The sequence below is a fragment of the Gossypium hirsutum genome, chromosome D02, assembly GCF_007990345.1.
Source record: "Gossypium hirsutum isolate 1008001.06 chromosome D02, Gossypium_hirsutum_v2.1, whole genome shotgun sequence".
In the NCBI taxonomy this organism is placed as follows: Eukaryota; Viridiplantae; Streptophyta; class Magnoliopsida; order Malvales; family Malvaceae; genus Gossypium; species Gossypium hirsutum.
Window position 1 is genome coordinate 67,992,427 of NC_053438.1, and position 25,035 is coordinate 68,017,461.

The window sequence follows — 25,035 nt, forward strand, 5'->3', positions numbered from 1 at the left end:
GATATTAGTATAGAATACGAGTTCCAAATATCAGACTAATATATAATCTAATATGCTCACAAGGATGGTCCAAAGCTCACAAAATCAATGCCACCTACTCCACCCTCATCATCAATACAAAAGGGGAAGTAAATCAACACGAGAGGATAGCTTAGTACATAGAGGTTAACATAATTATGAAGCCTAAGATAAGAGATCCCATTGAAGCAGAAACAACTTGAGAGCCTGAGCTGCCGGGAGATGGTGCCGGTGCTGCCTCATTTGCTCCTCCTGAGAATGCTGCCGGCGCACCTGCTATTGCTGACGGTGCCATACCTACAAGTTAAATTGTTCAGTAAAAAGGGTCATCACCAGAAAGGTTCCGAGTTATATTTCTGGTATGAACAAGGATCAGATTTATCAGAAAATAATACCTGGTGCACCAGTAGGACTGAGAGACACTGCAAAAACCAAAAAAAAAGAATCATCAGTGCTGCTAAGACTCAAAATCCTGTTCTTTTCTATTCTTTTTTCTTTTACTGTTTTTCCATGTTAATGAATTAATGTATGAAATTCACCATTTTTTACACATGCAAAAGCAAAAGCAAAAGCAAAATCTTTGCAGGGGATTTTCTCCAAAAAGATGACAACTTCGGTGAATATTTTACATTTTTTTTCACTATTTTAAAACGCCCATGCAATTGAAGAATCCCTTCCCCAACAACATACTGAACAAACATTGATTACATTTTCAACCACAATACAGGTTGGTAAAGCCAAAAAAAAAAGTTACGGAAACAAAAGGCGATTTAACTCACATGCACACCGAGTGGCAGAAGGAGCAGAGACTTTGCAAGCAGCGGGCAAAGTCATGGCCTTGGTGACATTCAAAGTGACACCCAGAGAAGCACTGCTCTTAAAAGCCTCACACAAGCATTGCGGTCCAGCTTTCAACACAGTTTTCAAGCCAGAACAACAGGTTCCTTCAGGCTTCGACGTCTTGCTCCCGCTCGACACAAAGGACAAACAATCCGCCATGTTGAGAATCAGAGAGGAGCAGTCCACGGGGGAAGAAGGAGAGGGCGCCAGAGCATGGTGTTGGGCAGCATCAACGGCCCAGATTGAAAGAATAGCAAGAGACAAAGCAAAACAGAATTTTGAGGCTACCATTGTTAGATGGGTTATGGGGCGAAGCGTCTTAGGGAGAAGAAGAAAAATGGGGGATTTGTGGAAGAAATGAAAAGAAAAGGCGAGGGGAAGTGGATGGTGGAAGTGGGGGGAATTTATTAGAGGAGAGGCATGTGGGCACACTCATCGGTACAATGAAAAGGAGAAGGGTGTAGGTGTCAAGGTTCCCTTCATCCAAATTTCTTACCATATCGAAACCCAAAATTAAAAAAAAAAAACACTTTTGAATTTTGAATTTTGATTGCAAATAAAAATTTAAATTTTATTTTATGAATAAAAGATTTAAATTTATCTAATAATTTGATAAATTTAATAAAAATAATCGGTTTATATTTTAACTTTTATAATATTTTTTATTTTTAGGATAAATATCAAAATTATACATGAATTATAGTTTAATGTGTAATTATATAAATAAATTTTAATTTTGTGCAATTTTACATGAAATTTCGATTTGATCCAATTCTTGTAAATTATTAACACAATTATTTATAATTTTATGTTTATATATTGTATACATAAAAAATCATATTTATCCAATATAAGAATAAAGTTATGTATTTATTTCTTTAATATGCATGATTAAATCAAAATTAAAGTTTCAAGTATAAATTTAAACCACAATCAGAGTTTCACGTGTATAATTGTATCAAATTAAAGTTCATGTATACAATTGCACATTAAATCAAAATTCATCTATAATTTTGAGATTTATCCATTTGAAGAATGCTTTACTTGTTTTTCCTTTATAAAAAATAATAAACATTACATTTATTTGTTATTTTACATAATTTATCTATTTAATGTAATAAAAATTTATATATCATGAATTGTAATTCATCTACGTTGGTGTAAATTTAATATAATTTTTAATTTTTTATTATTGATTTTTTAACAATTCAATCGTTAATTTTATTCATTATACCATTAAGGTTTTGAATCGATCAGATATCTCTATCTCTATTATATTGATTTAAAATATTGTCCATATTAATATATATTTAATGATTGAAATTTTTTTTATATAAAATAATTAATTAAAAATAAATTATTTACATCCAACTTAATACGTATAATTTTAGATTTTAAAATTAAATTGATTTTATTGAAATTATGATAATTTTTAAAAAGATTTTTAACTGAAAATTTTATGGTTGTAATTCTATAATTTCCATGAGAGTGAGGAGTGGGAAAAAAGGCAATGGTTGGACCACTCCTTTGCACAGCCAAAAATCATTTTTCTTTTTCAACAATTTTCGTTTACATTTACTTTTTGGTACTACAATTTTAGACAACTTTGGCCAATGTGGTTTCTTACTTTCCTTCACCTAAACAAGATTCGTACAATTTTGGAGTAAAAGAAAAAAAAAAGAAACAACATTAATTTGACTTTTTTATTTTTCAAATATTTTTTAATAAAGTAAACAATTTTTTCCTTAAATATTAAGAACTGAAATTCTGGAATTTATTTATATGCAAATTTCACCATAAATATCGTGATATTATATATATATATATATATATAAAATCCTTTTTTCACCCATGATTTTCGTTTTATTTTCCCTTTTCATTTATTTAAACTATTTCATCATTCATCTTTTACTATCCAACTAAAAATGTTAAAAATCAATGAAAAAGGAAAATAAATATATCATTCTCCTATTAAGAAGGGGTAGAAATGACGTGAAATTACAGTTTCATACAATTCTTTAGAGGTGTTCGTATAAATATATCTATACTTCATAAAAATTAACATAAATAAACAGAATGAATTTTCGATCAATTAATTTAAACATATTCACCTGTCATGCTATTTGTAAGAATTTTTTTTTCTATTTAATTGAAGAGAAATATTTTCAAAAAAAATATAAAATAAAATTGATATTGAAAAGGAATGAGGCAACAAGGGAATAACCTTACCAACGTTTAATTATCCTTTGAATAGATATGTTGCTTAATATGTTAAGCATGGTTGCCCCAAATTCCAAAAGTTTGATGTAGGCCTGCCCAATGAGCTGTGCCTTGTTATAATTCACAATAACTAGCCATGTTCATTCATATATATTAGTTATATAATAAATTACATTTTTTTATTTTTTTAGCTAAATTGAGTCATTATCCTTTCAAAAATATTCAAATCACATTCTTTTAATGGAAATGCTAATTAAAATAGTGAATTTTTAACGATGTTGATGTGACAACTCCCATGTAGACGATGTAAAATTTTAAGCAAATTTTCTAGGATTAACCTGACTCAAAAAATGGATCTAAAATTTTTTTCAAGTTCGATCCGGCCCGCCCTTATTAATTTTTTATATAGAATTTTTTTTTAAAAAATATAATACATTAAATACACTAAAAACATTAAAATAAATGTTTCCCAACAAATTGAAAATACATTAAAAAATAATACTAAGATAGATGCAACTTAACAAACAAATGTCTCTAAAATAGTAACAAAATTAACAAGAAAATAAAAATTATACAATATCTAAAAAATAACAAAAAATAGTAACAATATAATAGCAAAATGACATTAAAACAATAGTAAACAACATCAAAATAGGAGGGAAATTATTTTTAGTCAAATTCGGGTCAAGCCCAAGTCAAAAAATTCTTACCCAAGGAAACGGGCCTTATTTTTTGTCCTTACCCATTTTTTTGTCTATATTTTTCTCAAAATTCTCTTACTTTTTGAGTAGACCTTCGAGGCTAGGCGGGTGATCTAGCCCATGATCAAGTCTATTAGCGTGACACTCTACATCTATTAATCTTATATGTCATGTCAACAAATAATTTAAATTTTATAAAAATATTTAAAAATAAAAAATTCGAAATCTTAAAAAATAATAAAATAAAATAAATATGAATTGTCATGCAAATTATCATATTTAAAAATTTAATATTTTTATTAAAAATGATTTGATTTTTAAAAAAAATTAATGATTAAATTCGATAATTTTAAAAAGTTGAAGATCAACTTTAACTAAAAAAGGAAATAAATTATATTAGGATAATCGTAAAAAGTATTGTTTTTAGGCAACAACAAAATAGTGACACGTCATTAAATTTTAAAGATAACAAATTATTATTATATATTCATCTATATCTAATATCTTTTCCAACTTAATTTAACTTTAATTAAATTGCTTAAAATAATTAATTTTTTAAGTTATAAACAAACATCTTTTCTTCTTTTACAAATTTTAATCATTTTATCTTTTTTTTCATAAGTTAATCTTTTTTTATTTTTTTGCAACTAATTTAAAAAAAATTAGTCATTTTTGTGCAATTTTTTCATGTTATTGATACATAATTTTGGTAATTATTTTACCATGAACCCCAAACCTAGAATGTCGAGCCTTAAACTCAAACCCTAAACCTTAGACATTGAACATTGAGATTTAAGGTTTGGGTTCGGGATTTAAGGTTCAAGATTCGGGTTTGGGTTCAAGGTTACGAATTTGAGGTTTGAGATTTAGGTTTAATGGTTTAAGGTTACGAGTTACGAGTTACGAGTTTGGATTTAGGTTTAAGGTTTAACGATTTAGAGTTACGTGTTTGGTGTTCAAGTTTAAGGTTTTGGGTTGGAATTCTAGATTTAGGGTTCATAATTTTGGGTTTGGGGTTCAGGGTAAAAAAATTACCAAAATTATGTGTTGATCACATGAAAAATATTGTTGAAATGTTATTATATAATTCGAAATGGATCATGAATAATGTAATGGTGAAAGGTTTATAAAATAATTTTTTTATGGATGAGTGTATAATAATAATTTTATGTCTTTAAAATTTGATGATATGATAAAATTTTATTGATATCTAAAAACCTTAATATTTAAATATAAATTATTCAAAAAAATAAACATCTAAAGCAAAATATTCATTTAAAGTATGGTTGGAACTTGGAAGTAGAGGATTGTGTTAGTGTTTGTAGGATGCATGCCAACCGGTGAAATGAAAGGATTCCAGATGCTTACAAGTTACAACCCAGGTTTAAAGGGGGACCGCATCCCAGTCAAATGTCGTCAAAGAAATGCCCTTCCCTTCCTCTTTCTTTTATCACCTTCCATTTGAATTTAATTTTGGATTCAATTTACCTTATTCCATTTGTGCATTTTTTATTTACTTTTTTTCACTTGGGGTACGCCACCTCTAAATGTAAAATAAAAATCCACTTCCCATAAAAATACCAAAATGGTGGGGTTTCTTTTTTTTTAAAAAAAAAATGAAAGTGGCGAAAGTGGTGGGGTTGTAATAGCCTTCAATTTTGAAATTTTGTAAATGCTTTTTTTTGGTAAAACTATCATAAAAAATTTAAATTATATTTTATTCGTTTTATTTAAAAATGAATAAATTATATCTTAGATTAAATAGTAAATTATTTTTTTAAAAAATTTCATCCATATTTATTATTAAAATTTAATCTATATATATTAGAATGAGGTACATATAACACGTCAAATGTTAATGCCTAATTATTCTATCAGTCACGCTAATTTTTTAATTTGATGTAAAAAATTAATTCTTTTATTTTTTAATAAAAAGGAATAAAATTCAATACTCCTAATTTATTGTTATAATTTTGGTTGGAAGACTTTTATTGGGTAGTGGTGAGCAATGGGTAAGACTTTTAGTTCAGGCATAGGGCGTTAGTTCATAATGCATTAATTTATGTTTCCAAAATTGCTTATTCCACACTTCTATTAATAATTATTCCAAAATTCAATAATATAATTTAAGAAATCAATGAATCGATTCTAGATTGAACTAGAAGACTTGAGTTAATGGCTCAATGCCAAAATTCAATAATATAATTTAAGAAAAAGGAAGAAGAAAAACTCACTAGATTATATCCCACTCACCGTGTGAGTGAGAAAGATATGTAATATATTCATAAAATAATTGATATAAATTTTTATATGATTTTAATTAAAATGGTAAAGTAAAATTAATGGTAGTTGGGTTTTAATCTTCAAGTCCCATTAATTGTATATATTTTTTAAGTTTTAACAAGATATCATTTTGTAAAAGTTGACTTTTATTATTTTATAATTAAATTGAAATCTAATTAAAAAGTAATATTAACTCGATCAAAAATTTCATTATAAATATATAAAAAAAACTTGATAAAACTACAAAAGGTTTTGTGAAATCAATCAAATATGTAAAACTCAATCAAATATGTGTGGAAGAAAGAAAATTAAGGAAACATATTTTTGAGGAATCAATCATTTTTCTTAAGCTTTTAATTTTACCTCTAAAATACAATAAATCATAAAAAAAAACAGAGCAGAGTAGTAAAAATAATACATTAAAATATGTGTCTCCTGGTACAAATTATGTTTCTAATATATATTGTATGTCACAAAGTGTGTTGTCATAACACTTTTTCAGTATATTTATACATATTTTATGGCACAAGTTATGTTTCTTACACAAACTTCATGGCAAAAGGTGTGTTGTGTTATTCCAATATATTTGTACATATTTTATGACACAAGGTAAAGTGAAACATTTTAGAAAAGTCATGTTGGAATTATATAAAACCAATAGGTAAACTCATTTACTTAGTGGGTTAAGTATCTAAGTCAATTATTTAGGTTATACAAATTTTTGTTGTTAAAATTTCTTATACCATGTATTTCTTAACAATAGGAAATTACTAATCATGCAAACTATTAATAGATAATAGTTTTTTCAAAGAAGTAACAAACAATAAGTTCATAATGAACTAATTGAAATTTTAATCTATTTCTATTTTATATAAGTTGAAATGAGTTAATTGAATTTTTAATCTATTGAAGGTTATTTGGGTAAGATGGAGAAGGTGGTAAAGATGTACAATTCATCTCGTTTGATACAAAACGAAAAACCGTCAAATAATGTGGTCAGAGTTGAGAGTAAGAAAGAAGAAAGGAATCAGAAAGAATGGGGTGAGCTGACTTAAGAAGGAATTCCTTGCTATCCAATTTTTACAGTTCTTATATACCTGTAGTCCCTTATCCCTAGACACCACATGATTAATTACCATTCGCGTGTCAAGTGACCAAGTGGTAAGATTGTACATGTCTAAGTAAAATTGATTTACCCTGTGTCATCTCAAATAGGATGTTGTGACAAGAATTTAATGTGGCGATTATCAAGTAGGGCTCACGCAATTGTTGGCTCGAGGAGTCTCCCCTGAGGGGTTTGTTTGAGCGGTTCTTTCGAGGAGATTATTCGCACCATTTATAGGCTTACTGCTTGGTCCAAACAATTAGGTATAACATAATCAAATTCTATTGTGTTATGAGGGAAAATACAGGTTCTTAAAATACTACATTCGACCCAGCTTTGTCCGAGTATTATTTGCTATTTTCAACTCGTTATACTACACCAATTTCAAGCTGAAATATATGATATGATCGAATGATCATTAAATAAGGTTATCAAAGGATTCAGGATAAACGGTAGGTACGAAGGTATAAATCAACTTAAATCTAAATTTTATATAGCCTCCCATCCATCCCTTGTATTATTTCTCAAAGATCTCCATGTTATTCGCAGGCCAACAAGCTCTATGTCGATAATCCAAGTCAAAATATCTGCATTTACAGATGCAATTAATCCCCCATATGCCTGCATTTCATGTATCATTCAAAAATTGAAGGTGCCAGGGTGTTAGGGAAGTTGTGCTGACCTTCCTAGGTGCAGTGCCAACTCAAGTTCAATTATCGTGTTATCAGCAGAAGGCTAGACGACATATATCCATGGCAGCCCATGGCCCCCAAGGAATGGCTGTCTTAGCTTCTTTGACAAGAAAGCAATTAGAGGGAATGAAAGTTAGGAAACTTATTGCTAACAGTTTATTAATAAACTAAATCTGGTAATATGCAAATATATGAAAACCAATCACTTCAACCACCCGCATGCTTGGCACGCCTACATGTTATGTTTACCCACACTTCCCTTTTTCCCCCCTTTTGTCCTGAAGTAACATATTCATGCATTGACACATTTGTATTACACTCCCGAGTTAGTGTAACAAACATGCATGGATGTCTTGTGTAACAAAATACATTTGGTCAGAGGCAATGCATGTGAACAGAAGGTTGTTTTATTATCTAATTAGTTCTCTAGTTGTTAGTCAAGTTGAGCTAGTGGATCCTGTATGGTCCTCCACATCCACAGATGATATATGAAGATATGAAGAGACCAGAGGTGACGGTAGTTTATTAGAAATTCATCCAAAAGGGGATAATTAATACCGAAGACATCTACATATGCCATTTTTTAATTCAATTCCGTCAGCATAAACTGTATCTCATCATGAAAATAACTTGAAGTATTCTATGAAAGAAAACCTTCTGGGTCACTTAAGCAAAAGAAGACATGGTGTATATCTGTCGGCCTGAAACTTTTACTTCAGGCCATGACCCAATAAGCTGCAGCAAATACGCAGCAAATTTTGTTTTTCAGTCGAGCTCAGGTTCGCAAATTCAAGCATTAATCACCAAACAGTTTTAGATGCCAAACTGCTATGACGACTACATCAATATCGAAGTAATCTAATATGGAATAAACAATCCCAACGGGTTGATAGAAATTAAGACAGCTGGTCAACTGAACTCGCTTTAACAGAAAAACTTCTACCACCTTGTCACAACGACATTTGCTATAAAGAGGAACCGATAAACCGGATTAGCACTGGTCCAATATGAAGACACTTTGCCTAAGAATCAGGTCAATGAATAATTTTCACTCCTGTTGATAATTTATTTAATGAACAGGAATACGATAGCATTCTAAATGGACAAATAAGGGTTCACCTTTGAAAATCTTAAGCCTGCAACAGTCAGCCATATTTTTCTATGATGATCTTATGATGAATTTCCACATGATATTAATCAATTTTAAACTAGGGCAAAGATAACAAACTTACCGTGCATGATTACTGAATCGCCTTTTCACCAATGACACAATAACAGTAACATCATCAAGCTTGCCGCCCCTATATCCCACATACCCAGCTGCCTGCACTTCATCTGACAATGGACTCCTCACCAATGATAACTGACCAACCTCTTGCGCTCTAGTTGCCAAGAGTTCTGCTATTTCCTGCCCATTAAATAAATGTTGGGGTTACCATGCACATAAGACTATCTTATCATGTCACACATGCACCTTATGCATTTTACTACTATATTTGGGAAAGGAGATGGAAATGGAAAATACCAGTGATAAGCACCTGGGGCCTTAAACTCTCTTGCAATGATTTGGAGACAATTGAAACTATATCTCGCTCGTAAAGATTATCAAAAAGTCCATCAGTTGCAGTGATAATCACATCTTTTTCATACAAGTCAACTTTGTAAACCTGAACCAGCAGCCATGTGTAAAAAGATTGACCCATATTATTTTACCTCTATACGAGGAGGAAATGGGAAAGGGGGAGAAAAGAACCTTTTACCTTCACCTTCTAACATAAAGGAAACTCAATATATGTTTGAAAAAGAAGATATAGGATCATATCAGCTTTTCAAATTGCAGGAGGCAATTACAAATATATTTTTATCTTTTGTATGCAATAATAAGATTTTTTATCTTATTAGAAATGGAATTCAAACAGTATACCTCTACAAAGTCAGAGGGTTGATCTCCTCTTGCAATCTGTACAGGAAAAGCCAACTCATAAACCATCGGAGAAGACCTCTTAAACACAGCACCGTTTCTTATGATCATGAAGCCTGAATCACCAATATTTGCCACATGGAGAGCCTGCAGATTTATAGAGGCATAGCCTTCCAAGTATGAGTTGTAAAAAGGAACACCAAGTTCATTATCAGCCTCTTCTTTTTTGAATTATAATTAAATCAAGCCATTATATCATTGAGAAAAGAAATATATTCATTCCCACAAAGTAGATTGACTAGCTAATAATTAGCATCAGTCGTCAGTTCATGCATATTTTGACAACAGTAGTTTTACTAATCATAATACACAGAAGATAAATTTCAGTGTAAGCATGAACATTATGAACTTTTGGAAATATGTTGTCTTTAGATCCAATAGCAATATAAACTACTCTGTTTCAATCAGACTAGTGGAATATGAAGGATCTTTTTTGTATATGATTAGTAATATTCCTACGTCAAGAAAGCAATCTTTAGGAAAAATCACCATTCATGCAAATAAGACTCTCAATAAAAATTTGAAAATGTTTTGTTAACTCATTAACCTTGTACTTTGCGCAGACAAAAAGTTCAGAGAAAAAAACATTCAGAAAAGTTGAGCAATTAAGTTTTCATCAAATGACAAGTCTATTTGTATATCAAGTTACCATTCCTCTAGTGAAGTTAATTAGGTTTGCTTATATTTCTCGACTCAAGGTTTGTTAGTAAAATCCTAGACTTGTTTGCAAACTGTGAGTCTTAGTTTGGTTAGGATTAGGTTGTAAGTTAATTCTATGATATAACGACTAATTGAAGTTTGCATAGGAGAAAAGCGTGTCAAGTTGAAGGACAACATACCTGATCATCAAAGTAAGCAACCAAAACCGTAGACGAACCACAAGATTGAGTATTTGCTGCAGCTCTATTAAGGATCTCAACTGGGTCAGTTATTGGAACTCCATTTCTATCAGACACAATTCTTTCACAGTTTTCCATAAGTTCTTTTGCATATACTCCAACACTAATCCCTGAAGGATAAGATAGGAAACAAATAATTCAGTCCAGACATTGCAACATACGATGACATTTATTATGCGTTCCAGTATGCTGCCAGGGATTCAACATATATTTAATGTAAATTTGATATATTTCCTAGCAACTCTTTCCTGGTTTGCAGTGCAAGGATAAAAATGAAACATAAACTCATTCCATACAAAGAATTGGTCCTGGTGAAAACAAAAATGAGGATAATCACAAAGAATAATACCTTCAAATGACCACTGACCAACTCCATCAGCAACACCTAGCCAATTCTGGCAGGCAATAAAATAAGCATCCTCTCCACCTGCGAAGGCCTGGAATTATTACTATTTGAATTACTCAAACAGAATTCTCAAACTCAAGTCAAATATACATCAAAGTGCCCAAGCAACTGATATCTTTCAAAATTAAAAATTTCTAAGGTATTAATTGTTACTTTTACATCCAAAGTTCATTAAGCTACTCTCAATAACGAGAGATGCATTTTTTTGGCATTATATTGATCTGAAAATGTTAAAAAGTCAAGCTAGACAAAACCTAACGGTAAATTTAACAAAGAGTTTTGATTTATTTTTATCCACTTTGACCATAATTCCAAAGTTTTCATGATTCTGGCAAATTAAAACAATTAGTTGAAGAGATAAAACTGATTATGACTATCCCAAGTACCTTAGTCGGATTTGGCAACAGAGCAGCACCAGAATATAAGAAAAATCCTGCTGTTGAGATTTCCTCCCTGTTTGAACACATTTAGAAGAAAAAAAGTTGAGGATGTAAGAGAACTTGTCAAAATGTAGAAGGGAGAAAGATCAACCAATTATTTAAAAGAGTAAATCATAGAGAACAGCAACAATCTGGCCAAAAGGCAAGCATAAGTAGAAAAATTTCAACCTGAACTCGATGCAATGATCTATAAGAAATAATTGATGCAGTGATCTATAAGATAGACAGGAAACTCTTTGTGTATTCGTTTGACAATAGAGTAGTTTACCTTTCCAAAGTTCCACCAGACTGTAACTCTACACCTTTAAGCATTGTCAGCTGTCTGACTTTGTTATCACTTTGTGCATCAGCCTCAGTTATCTCTGCTTGGGAAATTGAGAAAGCCACACCCTCATCCAACTACAAACAACAAATATACATATTACTCCAGGCAATTTGATTTGAGAGCACAAATAAATTCAGATCCTCAATGAGTGAGTTCTTTGCTTGCGATGATAATGCAATAGGTTTCAAAATAAAGTATTATATAGACAAAAACCGGTGACATGCACAAGCAGGCAGCATTTTGACAATTAGGGCGGAGAAACCCTATGAAGCCCAATCAATATTTTTTAAAGGTAGTTATGGGTTTCTGGAACTTAATAAAGCATAAAACTCTGAAGAAAATAAAAATATGTTACCAACTACTAGTCATACTCATGAGAATTCCACAATTTTAAAGACGTTTTTCAGAAAATTAAACCCAAAACATGCCTAAGTCTTGTATTGTAACTCTATATTAGACAGTTAAATCCTAAATCCATTTGTATTGCTTTGCTGATAATAACAGAACTTCTCTAGCAACTAGACAGCCAGAATATTTAGATAAAGCACATATTTTATATTTGAATCTTGGGTTAGTCACACAAAAACAGGATCCTCACTGTGATATTCTTTAGGCCTTAGTCTTAACAGCTTTGATGGCATAAAAAAGCAATAAGGATTACTGATGATTACTTTCTATGTAAAATTATTTGACCTAGGAGAATCGGGAAAACCATTCAATATCCCATCATCAATTTTGTTATTATTTATAGTATTGCATTTATATAATTTGACTGGGATATCCAAATTGAATATAAACACCAAGAAGGGACAAGTTGTAGCTGCTAATATAAACAAAAATAGAGAACTAACCATTTTTGAGCTCTTGACTATGTCACTATCAACAGATTGATTCATTGTTGTATGGACTGTAGCCTCATTGAGAATTGACTCAACCTCAGATAAAGTGGAGTTCAACTTAATTTCACCAACTTCACCTTCAGTCGCATCCTCTATCATCACTAACATTTTTGATGCATTTATTCTTTGTTCATTGCTATGTTCTTTGGAAGACACAGATTTTTGAGCAACTTCTTCACCAGCATCATCCTTTCCGCTTTCCTGGAACTCAAGATTATTAGGCATTTCAATATTGGAGCAGGCTCCTAAAGAAGTAGATTGAATTTCAATTTCACTTTCAATGCTATTTTCAGAATCTGCTACTTGAGGACAAACCTCTTCCACTGCTAAGTCCATCTTAGGTTCCATATTCAAAGTAATACCTTCAATTTTACCAATTCTCTCATCATTTTCCCCGGCACCACTATTTTCTTCCTCCTCCAGCTTCACACTGTGAGGAACTTCGCTTTTGGAACTAAGCTCTAAAGAAGCTAATTCAGTTCTAGTTTCACTTCCACTAGCAGGAGCTTCCAATGGAGGAGAAGCCTTTTCTAAATCAGGAACTAAAGCCATCTTAGACTCCATATTCGAAGTAGTACACTCAAATTTACCAATCCTTTCACCTTTTTCCTCAGCACTAGTGTCTTCTTCCTCTTCCAACTTAACACTCTGGGGATCTTCACTTTTAGAACCGGACTCTAAAGGAGCTAATTCAGCTGTAATTTCACTTTCAATGGCAGAAGCTTCCAGTGGAGGAGAAGCCTTTTCTGTATCAGCAACTAAAGCTATCTTAGACTCCGTATTGAAAATAGTACACTCAATTTTACCAATTCCCTCACCTTCTTCCTCAGCGCCAGTATTTTCTTCCTTTTCCAACTTAACACTCTGGGGAACTTTACTTTTGGAACTGGACCCTGAAGGAGCTAATTCAGTTGTAATTTCACTTTCAATAGCAAAAGCTTCCAGTGGAGGAGAAGCCTTTTCTGTATCAGGAACTAAAGCCATCTTAGACTCTGTATTCAAAATAGTACACTCAATTTTACCAATTCCCTCACCTCTTTCCTCAGCACCCGCATTTTCATCCTCTTCCAACTTAACACCGTGGGGAACTTCACTTTTGGAACTGGACTCTGAAGGAGCTAATTCAGTTGTAATTTCACTTTCAATAGCAGAAACTTCAAGTGGAAGCGAAGCCTTTTCTGTATCAAGAACTAAAGCCATCTTAGACTCTGTATTCAAAATAGTACACTCAATTTTACCAAATCCCTCACCATTTTCCTCAGCACCAGCGTTTTCTTCTTCTTCCAACTTAACACTGTGGGGAACTTCACTTTTGGAACTGGACTCTGAAGGAGCTAATTCAGTTGTAATTTCACTTTCAATAGCAGAAACTTCAAGTGGAAGCGAAGCCTTTTCTGTATCAAGAACTAAAGCCATCTTAGACTCTGTATTCAAAATAGTACACTCAAATTTACCAAATCCCTCACCATTTTCCTCAGCACCAGCGTTTTCTTCTTCTTCCAACTTAACACTGTGGGGAACTTCACTTTCCAAACCAGACTCTGAAGGAGTCAATTCAGTTGTAATTTCACTTCCAATATCAGAAGCTCCCAGTGGGGGAGAAACCTTTTCTATATCAGGAGCTAAATCCATCTTTGATACCATATTCAGAGCAGTATCCTCAGTTTTACCATCATTCTCACCACTTCCTTCAGAACCACCCTTATTTGTCTCCTGTAACTTAACACCATGGGGCACTTCAACTTCGGAACCCAACTCTGGAGAACCTAATAGAGTAGTAGTTTCACTTTCAACAACAGAAGCTGTCAATGGAGTAGAAACCATTTCTACATGATGAACTAATTCCTGATCTAATGCCACATTCAATTTACTAGAACCCTCAGTTTTACTAATGCACTCATCATTTTCCTTGGGGACAACATTATTTTCTACTTTTACAACATCCCCAAGCTCATCGGGTTGATCTTTAATATTTATATTCTTAGAAGAATCAACTGATTTTTTCTCAACCATTCTGTCATCACTGACAACAGAGGCAGGTTTCTCTTTAACAACTTCAGTTACTTTGGTTGCATTTCGTCTTAGTTTTCTCTTAGGTTGAGATTTAACCTGAAAATTACGGCCAACTTTCTTCTTCATAGGTTCTACAGCTGCAGCATCTCCATCAGAAACACCAACCGCTTTAATACTGCTCTTATCTACCTTGTCCAAATCTTTGCCACCAACTTTGGCAACAACCTTAGCACTTTCATCGGTTGTTTGCGTTTGATCTTCAATTATTGCTGTTTCACTCGCATTTCCAAACCGGAAGATAACGCTGCCATCAGAATGCTCTGCACATTTCACCAACGCTCACAATTATCCTAACGAACAAAATTTAATCTAAGCTTCTTTTACTTGAAATTCACCAGTTATTAAAAATGCAACACACTTTCAAACATCATAACATTATGCTGTTCTTAACAATAGTTGATTCAACAAACAGTAGATTCGAATTCGATCATTCGAAAGTAAACAAAAAAAAAGGAATTAAAGTGATCATTTTAAACGGCGTACCGGTTGCTGAAAGGATTTCTACATCAGCAGAAACGGAATCGGAACTTGAGCACTTGGAAACGACGAACTGGTGATTGAATTTATGTTTGGGAGGAGAGAAGCGAAGTGTGTGAAAATGCAATGGAGGGAAGCGGAAGCGCCAGAAGAGTGAGTTGTTGCAGCTGGGAAAACTCATGGCGCGAGCTTCAAGAGAGGCGAAGAAGAAAGGATCGGCAGCCATTGCATAATTTATACTACCAATTTACAAAAGACTAAACGCAACGGTGAAAGCTTATTTTAGAATGAGTTTAAGCTTTAAAGCTGGGGAATTCATAGCTTATTCTACTGTTCTTAGCGTGATATTATGGATAAGGAGAATGATTGAAGGCGGGGATCGGCTGTTGATGACCAGGGGTTCAAATCTACAGTTTTACACGTGTCAGAAGAAGAAAATATTAGTAGAAAAAAATTAACAAAAGAAAAAAAAATTAGAGCACATATTTTTTTTCCCCACATTTTCTTTCTGACGCCACAAATAGTAGTGCCTAGTTGGGGGATGTTGTCGCGATTTTGGTGATGAGGTCCCTTATTCTCTCAGTAGAAATGGCAACAGTGCAGATCAAAATTTCCTTTCGAGTATAACAGTAAGAGTAAGTTAGATAATAAATTACCGGCGGTTAAAATTTTTAAGATTACTCGTGTTCATATGCTTTAATCATGAATTAGTTATAAACTATCATAATTTTTAGTCACTTATACTATTTGTTTATGGTAAAAAAATATATTTTTGTTTATTTTGAAGAGGTTTTAATTTTTTAAGAGTTTTTACTAACCTTTTAATTTTAAGTTAAAATTTTTACTAAATATTCTTGTCTAATTATTTTAGAACATATGTGTCAAATAAACTTTTTCCTCGTGTTGTTGCACCAATAACCTATGCAGCACTAATATTTATATTTTTTTTCTCAATTTAGCCTTTATTTTTTAGCAAAATTTGGCATTAATCTTTTAAAAAGAGTCAAATTTGACTATCAATATTTTAAAAAGAGTTGGAATTACTTTTTTTTACTAAAACCTTAAATTTTTAAACCATGACAGCTCACATGGTAATTCACTTGTACTTCATATATTTTTTTAAAATTTTATGAACTTTATATACATATTGAATTTTGTTGGATATTTTTATCATTTTTAAATTATTTGTCAACGTGACATATAAGATAAATAGTATCATGTCAACATGAAATACACATAGACTAGCACACGGGTTGCCACGTTAACATCGTTAAAAAAATAATTTTTTAGTCAGTGTTTCCATAAAAAAGGGATTTGAGTTTTTTTTAGAAGTTAATAGTCAAATTTAGCTAAAAAAAGGAATAAATGCTAAATTGACAAAAGACGTAAATATTGAGGGATAAATTTATCATTGCACATTTAATTAATGAAATGTAACATTCGTTAAAAGTTTAATTTATTAAACTAGTTTTTCAACCCACGCTTCACGTTGAGTTCATTATTTTTGGGCTAAATAGTTAAAATTCAAATGTTACGATATATTCTAAGTTTTTGTACTCTCTCTATATTTGACATTTAATCCCCATTTTTTATTTTTAAGAATATTATCTATCTATTTTTCAAATTTAAATTCAATTGTTAAAGTACTTACTAGATAATCATGTTGCAAAAAATGGCGTTATAATGGACTTGAATAAAGATCAGATCTCAAATTTTAACGTAGTATGAAGACCAAAATTGATATTTGACTTTTTTTTACATAATTAAAAAGTAAAAGGGTGCCAAAATTGAAAATTTACTATTATTGTTTAAAATACAAAAAATAAAAGTAAACAATGTTTAGATGCTTTAAATAAAAATTAATACGTTTTAGTATACTTAAATCCGCATTTTCCTGAACATAAACATAATTTAATAGAATGCTTTATCCAATGGCAAAAATTTAGCTGCAGTTGGTCTGTTATGCTCATTTGAGCTAATAAATGGAGGTCTAGTTATTTAGAAACTTCTAACATAGAATCTCAAATTCTATTTGCTAGGCAATTCATATGAAATCAATGATACTTACATATGTTAGAAAAAAAAGCACTAAGTACAGAGATCGTTAATCAAATAAAAAAAAAAGAACATAATTGGTTAAATGTAGAAGAACCATGAGAGAGTAATTTCAGCAATGGCGAGCTAACTAGCTAAGGTGAAGAAGACAAAAGGCGAGTGAGTTCATCAGAGAGTGGAGGCCTTGAAAGTGTTGTCAAAGACAGAACAAAATCCTTTGGAACCAAACACTTTTCTTCTATGTAAAGCTTTTCTTGTACCTTTGAAGATGTTACAATTTGCATGCTTTCCTTGTCCTTGCGATTCCCTTCCTTATTTTCCTGCATTTGTAATTAAACCCCTTAATTTGCTTGTTTTACCAATCATATAATGGGCAAAATACCTCTCCAATCCCTCTCAATTGGTCCCTTTTAAAAAAAATAGAGCAATTTAATCTTTGTCAATTTTAAACATGAACAACTAAAGACAATTTTCGTCAATCATACATAATTCTGATTGGTATAACAGTACATTTAGCCCTTGATGTTTACATGTTTTGTCAATTTGATCTTGGTTCTAAAAGATTCAATAAATTTAGGCTCAACATTTGTACATATATACAAATGTTGTAAGCTAAATTTGTCAAGTGGGGATTACATTGACAAGATGTCTAAATTTTGAGAGCTAAATTTATTATTATAGCAATTAAAATTGCGTACAATTGATGGAAAACATTAATGTCTGGATTAATGTTTTTTAGTTACTCACTTTTGAAATTAATAAAAATTAAATTACTCTAATTTTGTTAAAGAAACTAATTTAGATCGAAATTGATAGATATGGGAAAGGTTTCTTAAGAAGAAAATCTAGGTTTCTATATACCTGGGGTAGAGGAAACTGAATTTTTCCTTTTTCCCTTTTTTTTAATAAAAGATGACAGTAATCTAATTAAAAAATAAAATAAAATAAAATAAAAGCAAAAAAATGTAAGAAATAGCCGAGAAAATTACTGGAAAGGAGTTCATAAGTTGAAGGATTCCAAGTTGAGCTTGTAAATACTTGACATATTTAAAAGCAGCTTGAAGCATTTCAGCAGTGTTCATTTTAGTCCCACCAGGTACAAGCTTCCCAAGTTCTTGAGTCTTCTTAGTTATCTTCCTCCTCCGCTCTCTCGCCGCAATGCTTTGTACCGACACACACTTTTCATCGCTAATTTTCTTACAGTTTCCCACTGTGTGTGTTCCTTCCAAGCTATAAACACCATTCATGCTTTGAGGGCATGAATTTAGAGCAACCCCATCAAAGAAACCAGGCATCAAACAATGATCTTCGATGAGTTTGTGGCGTTTAGGGCATGGATAAGAGCTGAAGTTATCGTATGGGGTGATTAAAGGGTCGTAAGGGAGTAGAGGGGCACTGTAGTAGTTTTCAGGGTGAAGGAAATTGTTGTTTAGGTCAATGCAAGGATCGAGAAAAGTTAAAGGGAGCTCAAATGGTGGATCACAGTAATATTGAAGATGCTGTTGTTGTTGTTCATGATGATCATCAGCTTGAACTGCTTTTGTAATTTGATGAGTTGGCTCCGAGTTAAGATTCTGAACATCGGTTTCGCAGTTGGAGTAATATGAACTTAAAACCATGGTAGTTGTTGAAAAGGAAAACAAGCAAAACCAGAAATGCAAATGGCAAAACAATTACAAGGAAACTTAGAAAAGGGATTTCAAGGATGGAAAATTGTCAAAAGTTTCAGAGGTTCTTGACCTGTCTAGACTGGAGACACAAAGAGATTTTTTATTTTTTAGAAGACAGATACTTGATAAAATCACAAGAAAAAATGAAAAAAAAAAACTGAATGTGAGAGAAAGAGAGTGGTAGGTTGAGATAAAATAGGAAAGATGGGTTAAGGTAGTTAACTGTCTCCTAAAAACGCTAGGGCTCTTTTTCCCCTTCCTATTAAAGAAACTGAAAAACAAAGATCCTTTTCCACGCTTTGGCGGCGGCTGCCATGCATACTCGTTGGATTGATTAATGGACCCTTTGATACTTGAATTTACTTGAGTTTTTTTAATCAAATTTGAATTTGGCTTCAACATTCAATCTGGTACCCAAACCAAACAGAATAATGTGATTAAAGAATATTTGACACGCGTGCTCTAATAAAAAGACATAAGTATTAGGACAAAAAAATCAAGTACCAAATTAAACGTTGAAGCCAAACTTAAGTACTTAATTGAGACAAAAAATAATTTAAGTGTCAAATTGAAAAAACCAAGGTATTAAACTAAATTCAAGTATCAAATTAAAAAAAAACTCAGGTACCAAATAATGCGTAAGTTATAGATTTAGTTCTTTTACTTTAATTTTGTAAATTTTAGTTCATGTACTTTTTGAATTGGTCAAATTTTGTTTGTGTCCTTTTCAGAATTTAAAAATTTCAATCCTGACCCAAATAGTAGTAGTTAAATTTGTTTGGTTAAATTATGTTATCAATTATGTACTAAGCATAAAGTTGTTCAATAAGTTCATGTTTTTTTATTGCATCATTTTTAGTTTATATATTTTTTTGAATTTTAGCTTCATTAACTAAGTTTCTTTTTAGTAATATGTAGAAATAAGAAAAATACATTTTATTTCATATGATAATATATTTATCGAATCATATTTTGAAAAAAAAAACTTAACGAAATTTAATATTTATCATTTAGTTAGTATAAAAATATCAATTTTTTTTAAAAAAGCATAATTTAACTTTGATTTTATTGATCAATCTAGTCCTTTTTTTATAACTATCGTAAATACTTGGAGCCCTTTGTAGCTTCACTACAGCATTGTTTGTAATAACCCAAAATTCACAAGTATAAAAAAAAGTACATTATCGGGCCTCCGTCTTAGTAAATTGAGTTCGAAAATAATTATTAGAAATATTTATTAGACTAGTTGTGTGTTTAATTAGGTTTTAGATAGGTGAATTTAGCTTAATTAATAGTAATTAGTAAAAAGGATTAAATTATAATAGAAGTGAAAGTTTAATTATAGATTAAAATAAAGTGTAAGTTTTGAATAGTAGGGACTAAATTGAAAGAATCCCGAAATTAGGGATTTATGGTGAAATTGAAGAGCTAAATTGAGTTTATAGTAAGAATTAAGAGAGAATACGGAGTTAGAATGGGAAAATAAAATTAGTATTGATAAGGGATTAAATTAGAATTTGGGTAAAGTTTAGGTATAAATGGAAATATTTAGATGAAATTGTGTATTAATGATTTTTAATTATTTAATTACGTAGCTAATGTCGTGCAAGAGTCATTGTCTGAGAAAGGAAAAGGAAAAAGGTGGACAAGAAGTGACTTGAGAGAAATTTCGGTTAGTATTACCATAATTCGAATTTATTTATTCATTGTTGAAATTTAAATTAATATACATGATAAGCAAATTGAGGTGAGTATCACGATTGAATTGAATGAAATATATATATACGTATTGGTATTGAATTTATTGATAGTAATTGTAGAATTTTGAATAATATGTTTAGTAAATAAAAATAAGGTGAATATCGATATTGAATTAAATGAATTAAAAATATGAATTGAATAAAAGTGAATTAAATTATGATTATGTGTGAATATGTGAATTGAGTATAGATTGAAAAGTGGTTTGAATTGAATTGAACACTACACCAAAACAGGTTTTTAGCGGCGTTTTTTTAGGCCTTTAGCGGCGCTTTTTAACGCCACTAAAGATATTTGCGGCGCTTCTTAAAGCGCCGGAAAAAATGCCGCAAATGAAAACGTCGCAAATGTTTGCAGCGTTTACAAACAAAAACGCCGTTAAAGACCATGTTCTTTAGCGGCGCTTAGAAAAAAACGCCGCTAAAGATCATGTTCTTTAGCGGCGCTTAGAAAAAAACGCCGCTAAAGATCATGTTCTTTAGCGGCGCTTAGAAAAAAACGCCGCTAAAGATCATGTTCTTTAGCGGCGCTTAGAAAAAAACGCCGCTAAAGAACATGTTCTTTAGCGGCGTTTGTAAAAAAATGCCACTAAAGACCATGTTCTTTAGCGGCGCTTAGAAAAAAACGCCGCTAAAGAACATGTTCTTTAGCGGCGCTTAAGGGAAAACGCCGCTAAAGATCATGTTCTTTAGCGGCGTTTTTTTTCTAATCGCCGCTAAAGAACATGTTCTTTAGTGGCATTTTTACAAACGCCGCAAAAGAACATGTTCTTTAGTGGCGCTTTTATACAAAAACGCCACTATTTTTGGGATTTTTTTTTATTAAATTTTTCATTTTTTCTGCCCTCCTGTAGCAAAATTTCAAAAGCAACATTTCAAAAGCAACCAATAGCAATAAATTTATATAATATTTTAACATAAGGGAATAAAATAATATTAATATCAATAAATAAAAGTGAATTCATATTGTTTTTGCAAAAAATGTTAAATGTTAAATGTTAAAATGATAAAAATATTTATGTCATACACTATGAAGGTGGAAGTTGCGACTTAAACATCTTCATCATAATCTGAAGCTGCTGCTGAAGTTCGTCGTACTTTTTGCTCTGCTCTGCTTCTCTTGCTGCAGCCTCCGCTTCCCTCGCTGCAGTCGCTGCTTCCCTCGCTTCCGCCTCTGCTTTAAGTTGTAGCTGGAGTTCTTCATATTTCCTTTGAACCTCAATTGTAGTCGCTTGCATCTGAGCCATTTGGTCTTTTAACCTCTGAACTTCAGCTTGAGCCTGACTCCCCGAAGCCATGTATTGGTGGGAGCTGGATCCAAAATATTGGGTTGGGCTAACAAAAGATCCTTGAAATCGAACCCGACCATACCTTTCAGGACCCAAAACTTCAGTAATAATCCGATTATCAATATCTTCAAGATGAACCGAACTATCACTAGAAGCAATTGCTTCGTACTCCGCCTTTTTATCATTTAGTAAGTTGTATTGTGTAAGTTGTAAGTTAAATGTATTATGTAAGTTGTAAGTTATTATGTATTATGTAAGTTGTAAGTTATTATGTATTGTGTAAGTTGCAAGTTAAATGTATTATGTAAGTTGTAAGTTATTATGTATTATGTAAGTTGTAAGTTATTATGTATTGTGTAAGTTGTAAGTTATTATGTATTGTGTAAGTTGTAAGTTATTATGTATTGTGTAAGTTGTAAGTTAAATGTATTATGTCAGTCAAATGTATTATATAAGTTATGTAATTCGATTTTTTATCTTAACATAATATAAGTTATGTAATATTATATAAGTTATCTTAATATTATATAAGTTAAGAAATTGTAACTTTAATTTATGTATGTTATGTGAAATTTAACTTTAAAATAAATAGTCAGTAACTTTGAATTAAATTATGTATGTTATGTTAGTTTTAACAAAATTTTTGTAAGTTATCTAAAATTAAACTTAAAAATCGGTCAAAGTTTGAAATTTTTTTTCCAAGATTCAAATTAAATAAAAGAAAACAAAACAAACTAAATTTCCGTGATTAAAATAGCAACTAAAGGAAAAACAAAAAAATTGGACGAAAACATATAATTATTTTAAAACTATACAAGCTTTTAACCAAATGTTTATATTATTTAGAAATAAATAACCTTCATTTTCGAAATAATTTACTTGCGATATAGAATAATATGTATACAACAATTAAGCATATTTGATATCAATGAAACTGAAATGTGAAAAGAAAGTGGACTAATTTGTTATTGAATGTAACGTATAGTTCCGAAATTTCGAATAATTTTAAAATAAAATATTTTAATGTAATTCCGGTACAATTTAAACAATTGCTTCTATTTTGCTCAACATATATAACAATCGTTGATGGATAATACAAGAAAACATAAGTCAGAAAAGTACATGGCAGTTGTAAAATAAGTAAAATGAAACATAAGCTAAAGGAAAACAACCAAAACCAATTGCATGTATACAAAACCAGTGCCGCAAAAGAAACATTTTTCAAAAATCATCATGATAAAACTAGATCTGATTTAAGTTATGAACTAAAACATACCTTAATATTTCACTCAACTTTGTCTACTTCACTCACACCAACAAAGACAGACTGCAGTCAGAAACATGAATTTGGTTAAGTAATTTGGGAAAATGCATATAAATAAGGGAAAATGTATATGAATTATCCTGTACCTGCCCAAACAATAGTTTGGCCAAAACACAGGCAGCAAACCAGATGTCAATGGTCAGATATGAAAATAATTGCACCAAATATTAATTCTGCCTACAGTAGATGAACCATGATCAGTTAGCAGCAAATATTTTTTCAGTTTGTAAAACTTTATCAATATGAGAACCAAATATGTTAAAAAAAAGAATGCCATCTATGCACAAACGATTTTAAAAAAATTCAAAGACTTAGAAAATATTAAAACACTAAACCTTTACTGCATATATGTGTGCTGTCAACTTTTAACATTGAAAAAGTAATAACGAATAAATAAATTAGCAGTACTGAACAAGCTAACAAGTTAACAATTAAATAACCCCACATCAAGCATATCAAAAATCAAAATGACAACAAATCATTGTTTTTGACAACTTGGTAACATCATCTCTGCTTCAACTTCCAAGTGATTGAAAGAAATATCAAGTTCATTTAGCCTTGACAAATTGACAAAAACACAGAAAACAAATCATGCCTTGAAACTCATGAAAATGTTCACGCATGAAAAAGAAAAAGGAAGTTGACGAACTTACCGATGGTTGCGGTACCGGATACGCACGGAGGCTGTGATGCAGCAAAGAAATCGGCGCCGTTCTGGACTACGTTGGGGAACTGTTAGGGATTAGGGGAAATTTTAGGGATTTGGGGGAGATGTCTGTTTTGGGGGGGTGGAGAATCGGGGACCTTATGTTAGTTTTGTTTTGGTGAAAATGGTGGAAAACAAACGACGTCGTTTACGTCAACATATTTAACCCCTTTGCGGCGTTTATAAACAAATGCCACTAACTATATCGCCAAACGCAGTCGTTTCCCCATCAAGTAACTAAACCTCTTGGCGTTTTAGAAAAAATGCCACGAATAATATATAGAAAACGGCATCGTTTCTATTAAAATTAAAACAACATTGCGGCGTTTTAAGCAAAGTGCCACTACTAACAATGGAAAACGACGCAGTTTCCTTAAGTTATAATGCAAATTTGCGGCGTTTAATAAAAGCGCCACTAAAACCAACTAAGTAAACGGCGTTGTTTTCCGTAACACCATTTCGATTTTGCGGCGTTTATATATAAGCGCCACTAAATATAAGGTCAAACGCAGTCGTTTAAAGCAAACTCCTGTAATCTTTAAAATATATTTGCGGCGTTTTGGGTGTAACGCCACAAATATCCTTGAAAACGATGCCGTTTCTGTAACAAAGAAAACATACTTGCGGCGTTTTATCTAAAACGCCACTAAATGTAATAAGAAAACGGCGTCATTTTTCGTAACACCATTTCGAGTTTGCGACGTTTATATATAAATGCCACTAAATATAAGGTCAAACGCAGTCGTTTAACGCAAACTCGTGTAATCTTTAAAATATATTTGCGGCGTTTTGGGTGTAACGCCACTAATAACAATGGAAAACGACGTCGTTCCCGTAACAAAGAAAACATAGTTGCGGCGTTTTGTATAAAACGC

The 25,035-nt window shown here is 31.5% G+C and overlaps 3 protein-coding genes across 7 annotated transcripts; all 3 read right to left on the reverse strand.

Annotated features, from left to right (window-relative positions):
- Positions 1–21: 21 nt before the first annotated feature.
- On the reverse strand, positions 22–1,347 carry LOC107940752 (non-specific lipid transfer protein GPI-anchored 31). Its single transcript, XM_016874200.2, has 3 exons — positions 798–1,347; positions 414–440; positions 22–315 (listed from the first exon to the last, which is right to left on the reverse strand). The coding sequence occupies exons 1-3, from the start codon at positions 1,147–1,149 to the stop codon at positions 152–154; spliced, it is 543 nt and encodes a 180-aa protein (XP_016729689.1). The 5' UTR covers positions 1,150–1,347; the 3' UTR covers positions 22–151.
- Positions 1,348–7,433: 6,086 nt separating this feature from the next.
- On the reverse strand, positions 7,434–15,731 carry LOC121214816 (probable protein phosphatase 2C 62). Of its 5 annotated transcripts, XR_005910552.1 has the most exons (11): positions 15,366–15,731; positions 12,762–15,142; positions 11,854–11,984; positions 11,532–11,598; positions 11,089–11,176; positions 10,680–10,849; positions 9,784–9,927; positions 9,398–9,526; positions 9,092–9,267; positions 7,850–7,959; positions 7,700–7,754 (listed from the first exon to the last, which is right to left on the reverse strand). XR_005910552.1 is itself a non-coding variant. In XM_041089095.1 (10 exons), exons 1-10 carry the CDS (start codon positions 15,583–15,585, stop codon positions 7,685–7,687), a joined length of 3,576 nt encoding a protein of 1,191 aa, XP_040945029.1. In that variant the 5' UTR covers positions 15,586–15,731; the 3' UTR covers positions 7,434–7,684. The 5 variants fall into 5 exon arrangements, 4 of the variants coding, with proteins under 4 accessions (XP_040945029.1, XP_040945030.1, XP_040945028.1 ...); XM_041089095.1 differs by lacking the exon at positions 7,850–7,959 and having other exon boundaries at positions 7,434–7,754; XM_041089096.1 differs by lacking the exon at positions 7,700–7,754 and having other exon boundaries at positions 7,844–7,956.
- Positions 15,732–17,376: 1,645 nt separating this feature from the next.
- LOC107907736 (transcription factor bHLH52) lies at positions 17,377–19,318 on the reverse strand. The gene is made up of 2 exons (XM_016835060.2): positions 18,404–19,318; positions 17,377–17,734 (listed from the first exon to the last, which is right to left on the reverse strand). Exons 1-2 carry the CDS (start codon positions 19,031–19,033, stop codon positions 17,549–17,551), a joined length of 816 nt encoding a protein of 271 aa, XP_016690549.1. The 5' UTR covers positions 19,034–19,318; the 3' UTR covers positions 17,377–17,548.
- Positions 19,319–25,035: the final 5,717 nt, after the last annotated feature.

Excerpts from the sequence above, each read along its gene's own strand:
- LOC107940752 (XM_016874200.2), bottom strand. The coding sequence starts at position 1,149 with ATGGTAGCCTCAAAATTCTGTTTTGCTTTGTCTCTTGCTATTCTTTCA. Across the intron at positions 441-797 it reads TTCTGCCACTCGGTGTGCAT|TGTCTCTCAGTCCTACTGGT; the intron begins GTGAGTTAAATC and ends TGGTTTTTGCAG. Across the intron at positions 316-413 it reads CAGTCCTACTGGTGCACCAG|GTATGGCACCGTCAGCAATA; the intron begins GTATTATTTTCT and ends TTTAACTTGTAG.
- LOC121214816 (XM_041089094.1), bottom strand. The coding sequence starts at position 15,585 with ATGGCTGCCGATCCTTTCTTCTTCGCCTCTCTTGAAGCTCGCGCCATG. Across the intron at positions 11,599-11,853 it reads TCTGGTGGAACTTTGGAAAG|GGAGGAAATCTCAACAGCAG; the intron begins GTAAACTACTCT and ends GTGTTCAAACAG. Across the intron at positions 9,928-10,679 it reads TTGCTTACTTTGATGATCAG|GCTCTCCATGTGGCAAATAT; the intron begins GTATGTTGTCCT and ends ATAAATCTGCAG.
- LOC107907736 (XM_016835060.2), bottom strand. The coding sequence starts at position 19,033 with ATGGTTTTAAGTTCATATTACTCCAACTGCGAAACCGATGTTCAGAAT. Across the intron at positions 17,735-18,403 it reads AACTTATGAACTCCTTTCCA|GAAAATAAGGAAGGGAATCG; the intron begins GTAATTTTCTCG and ends TTACAAATGCAG.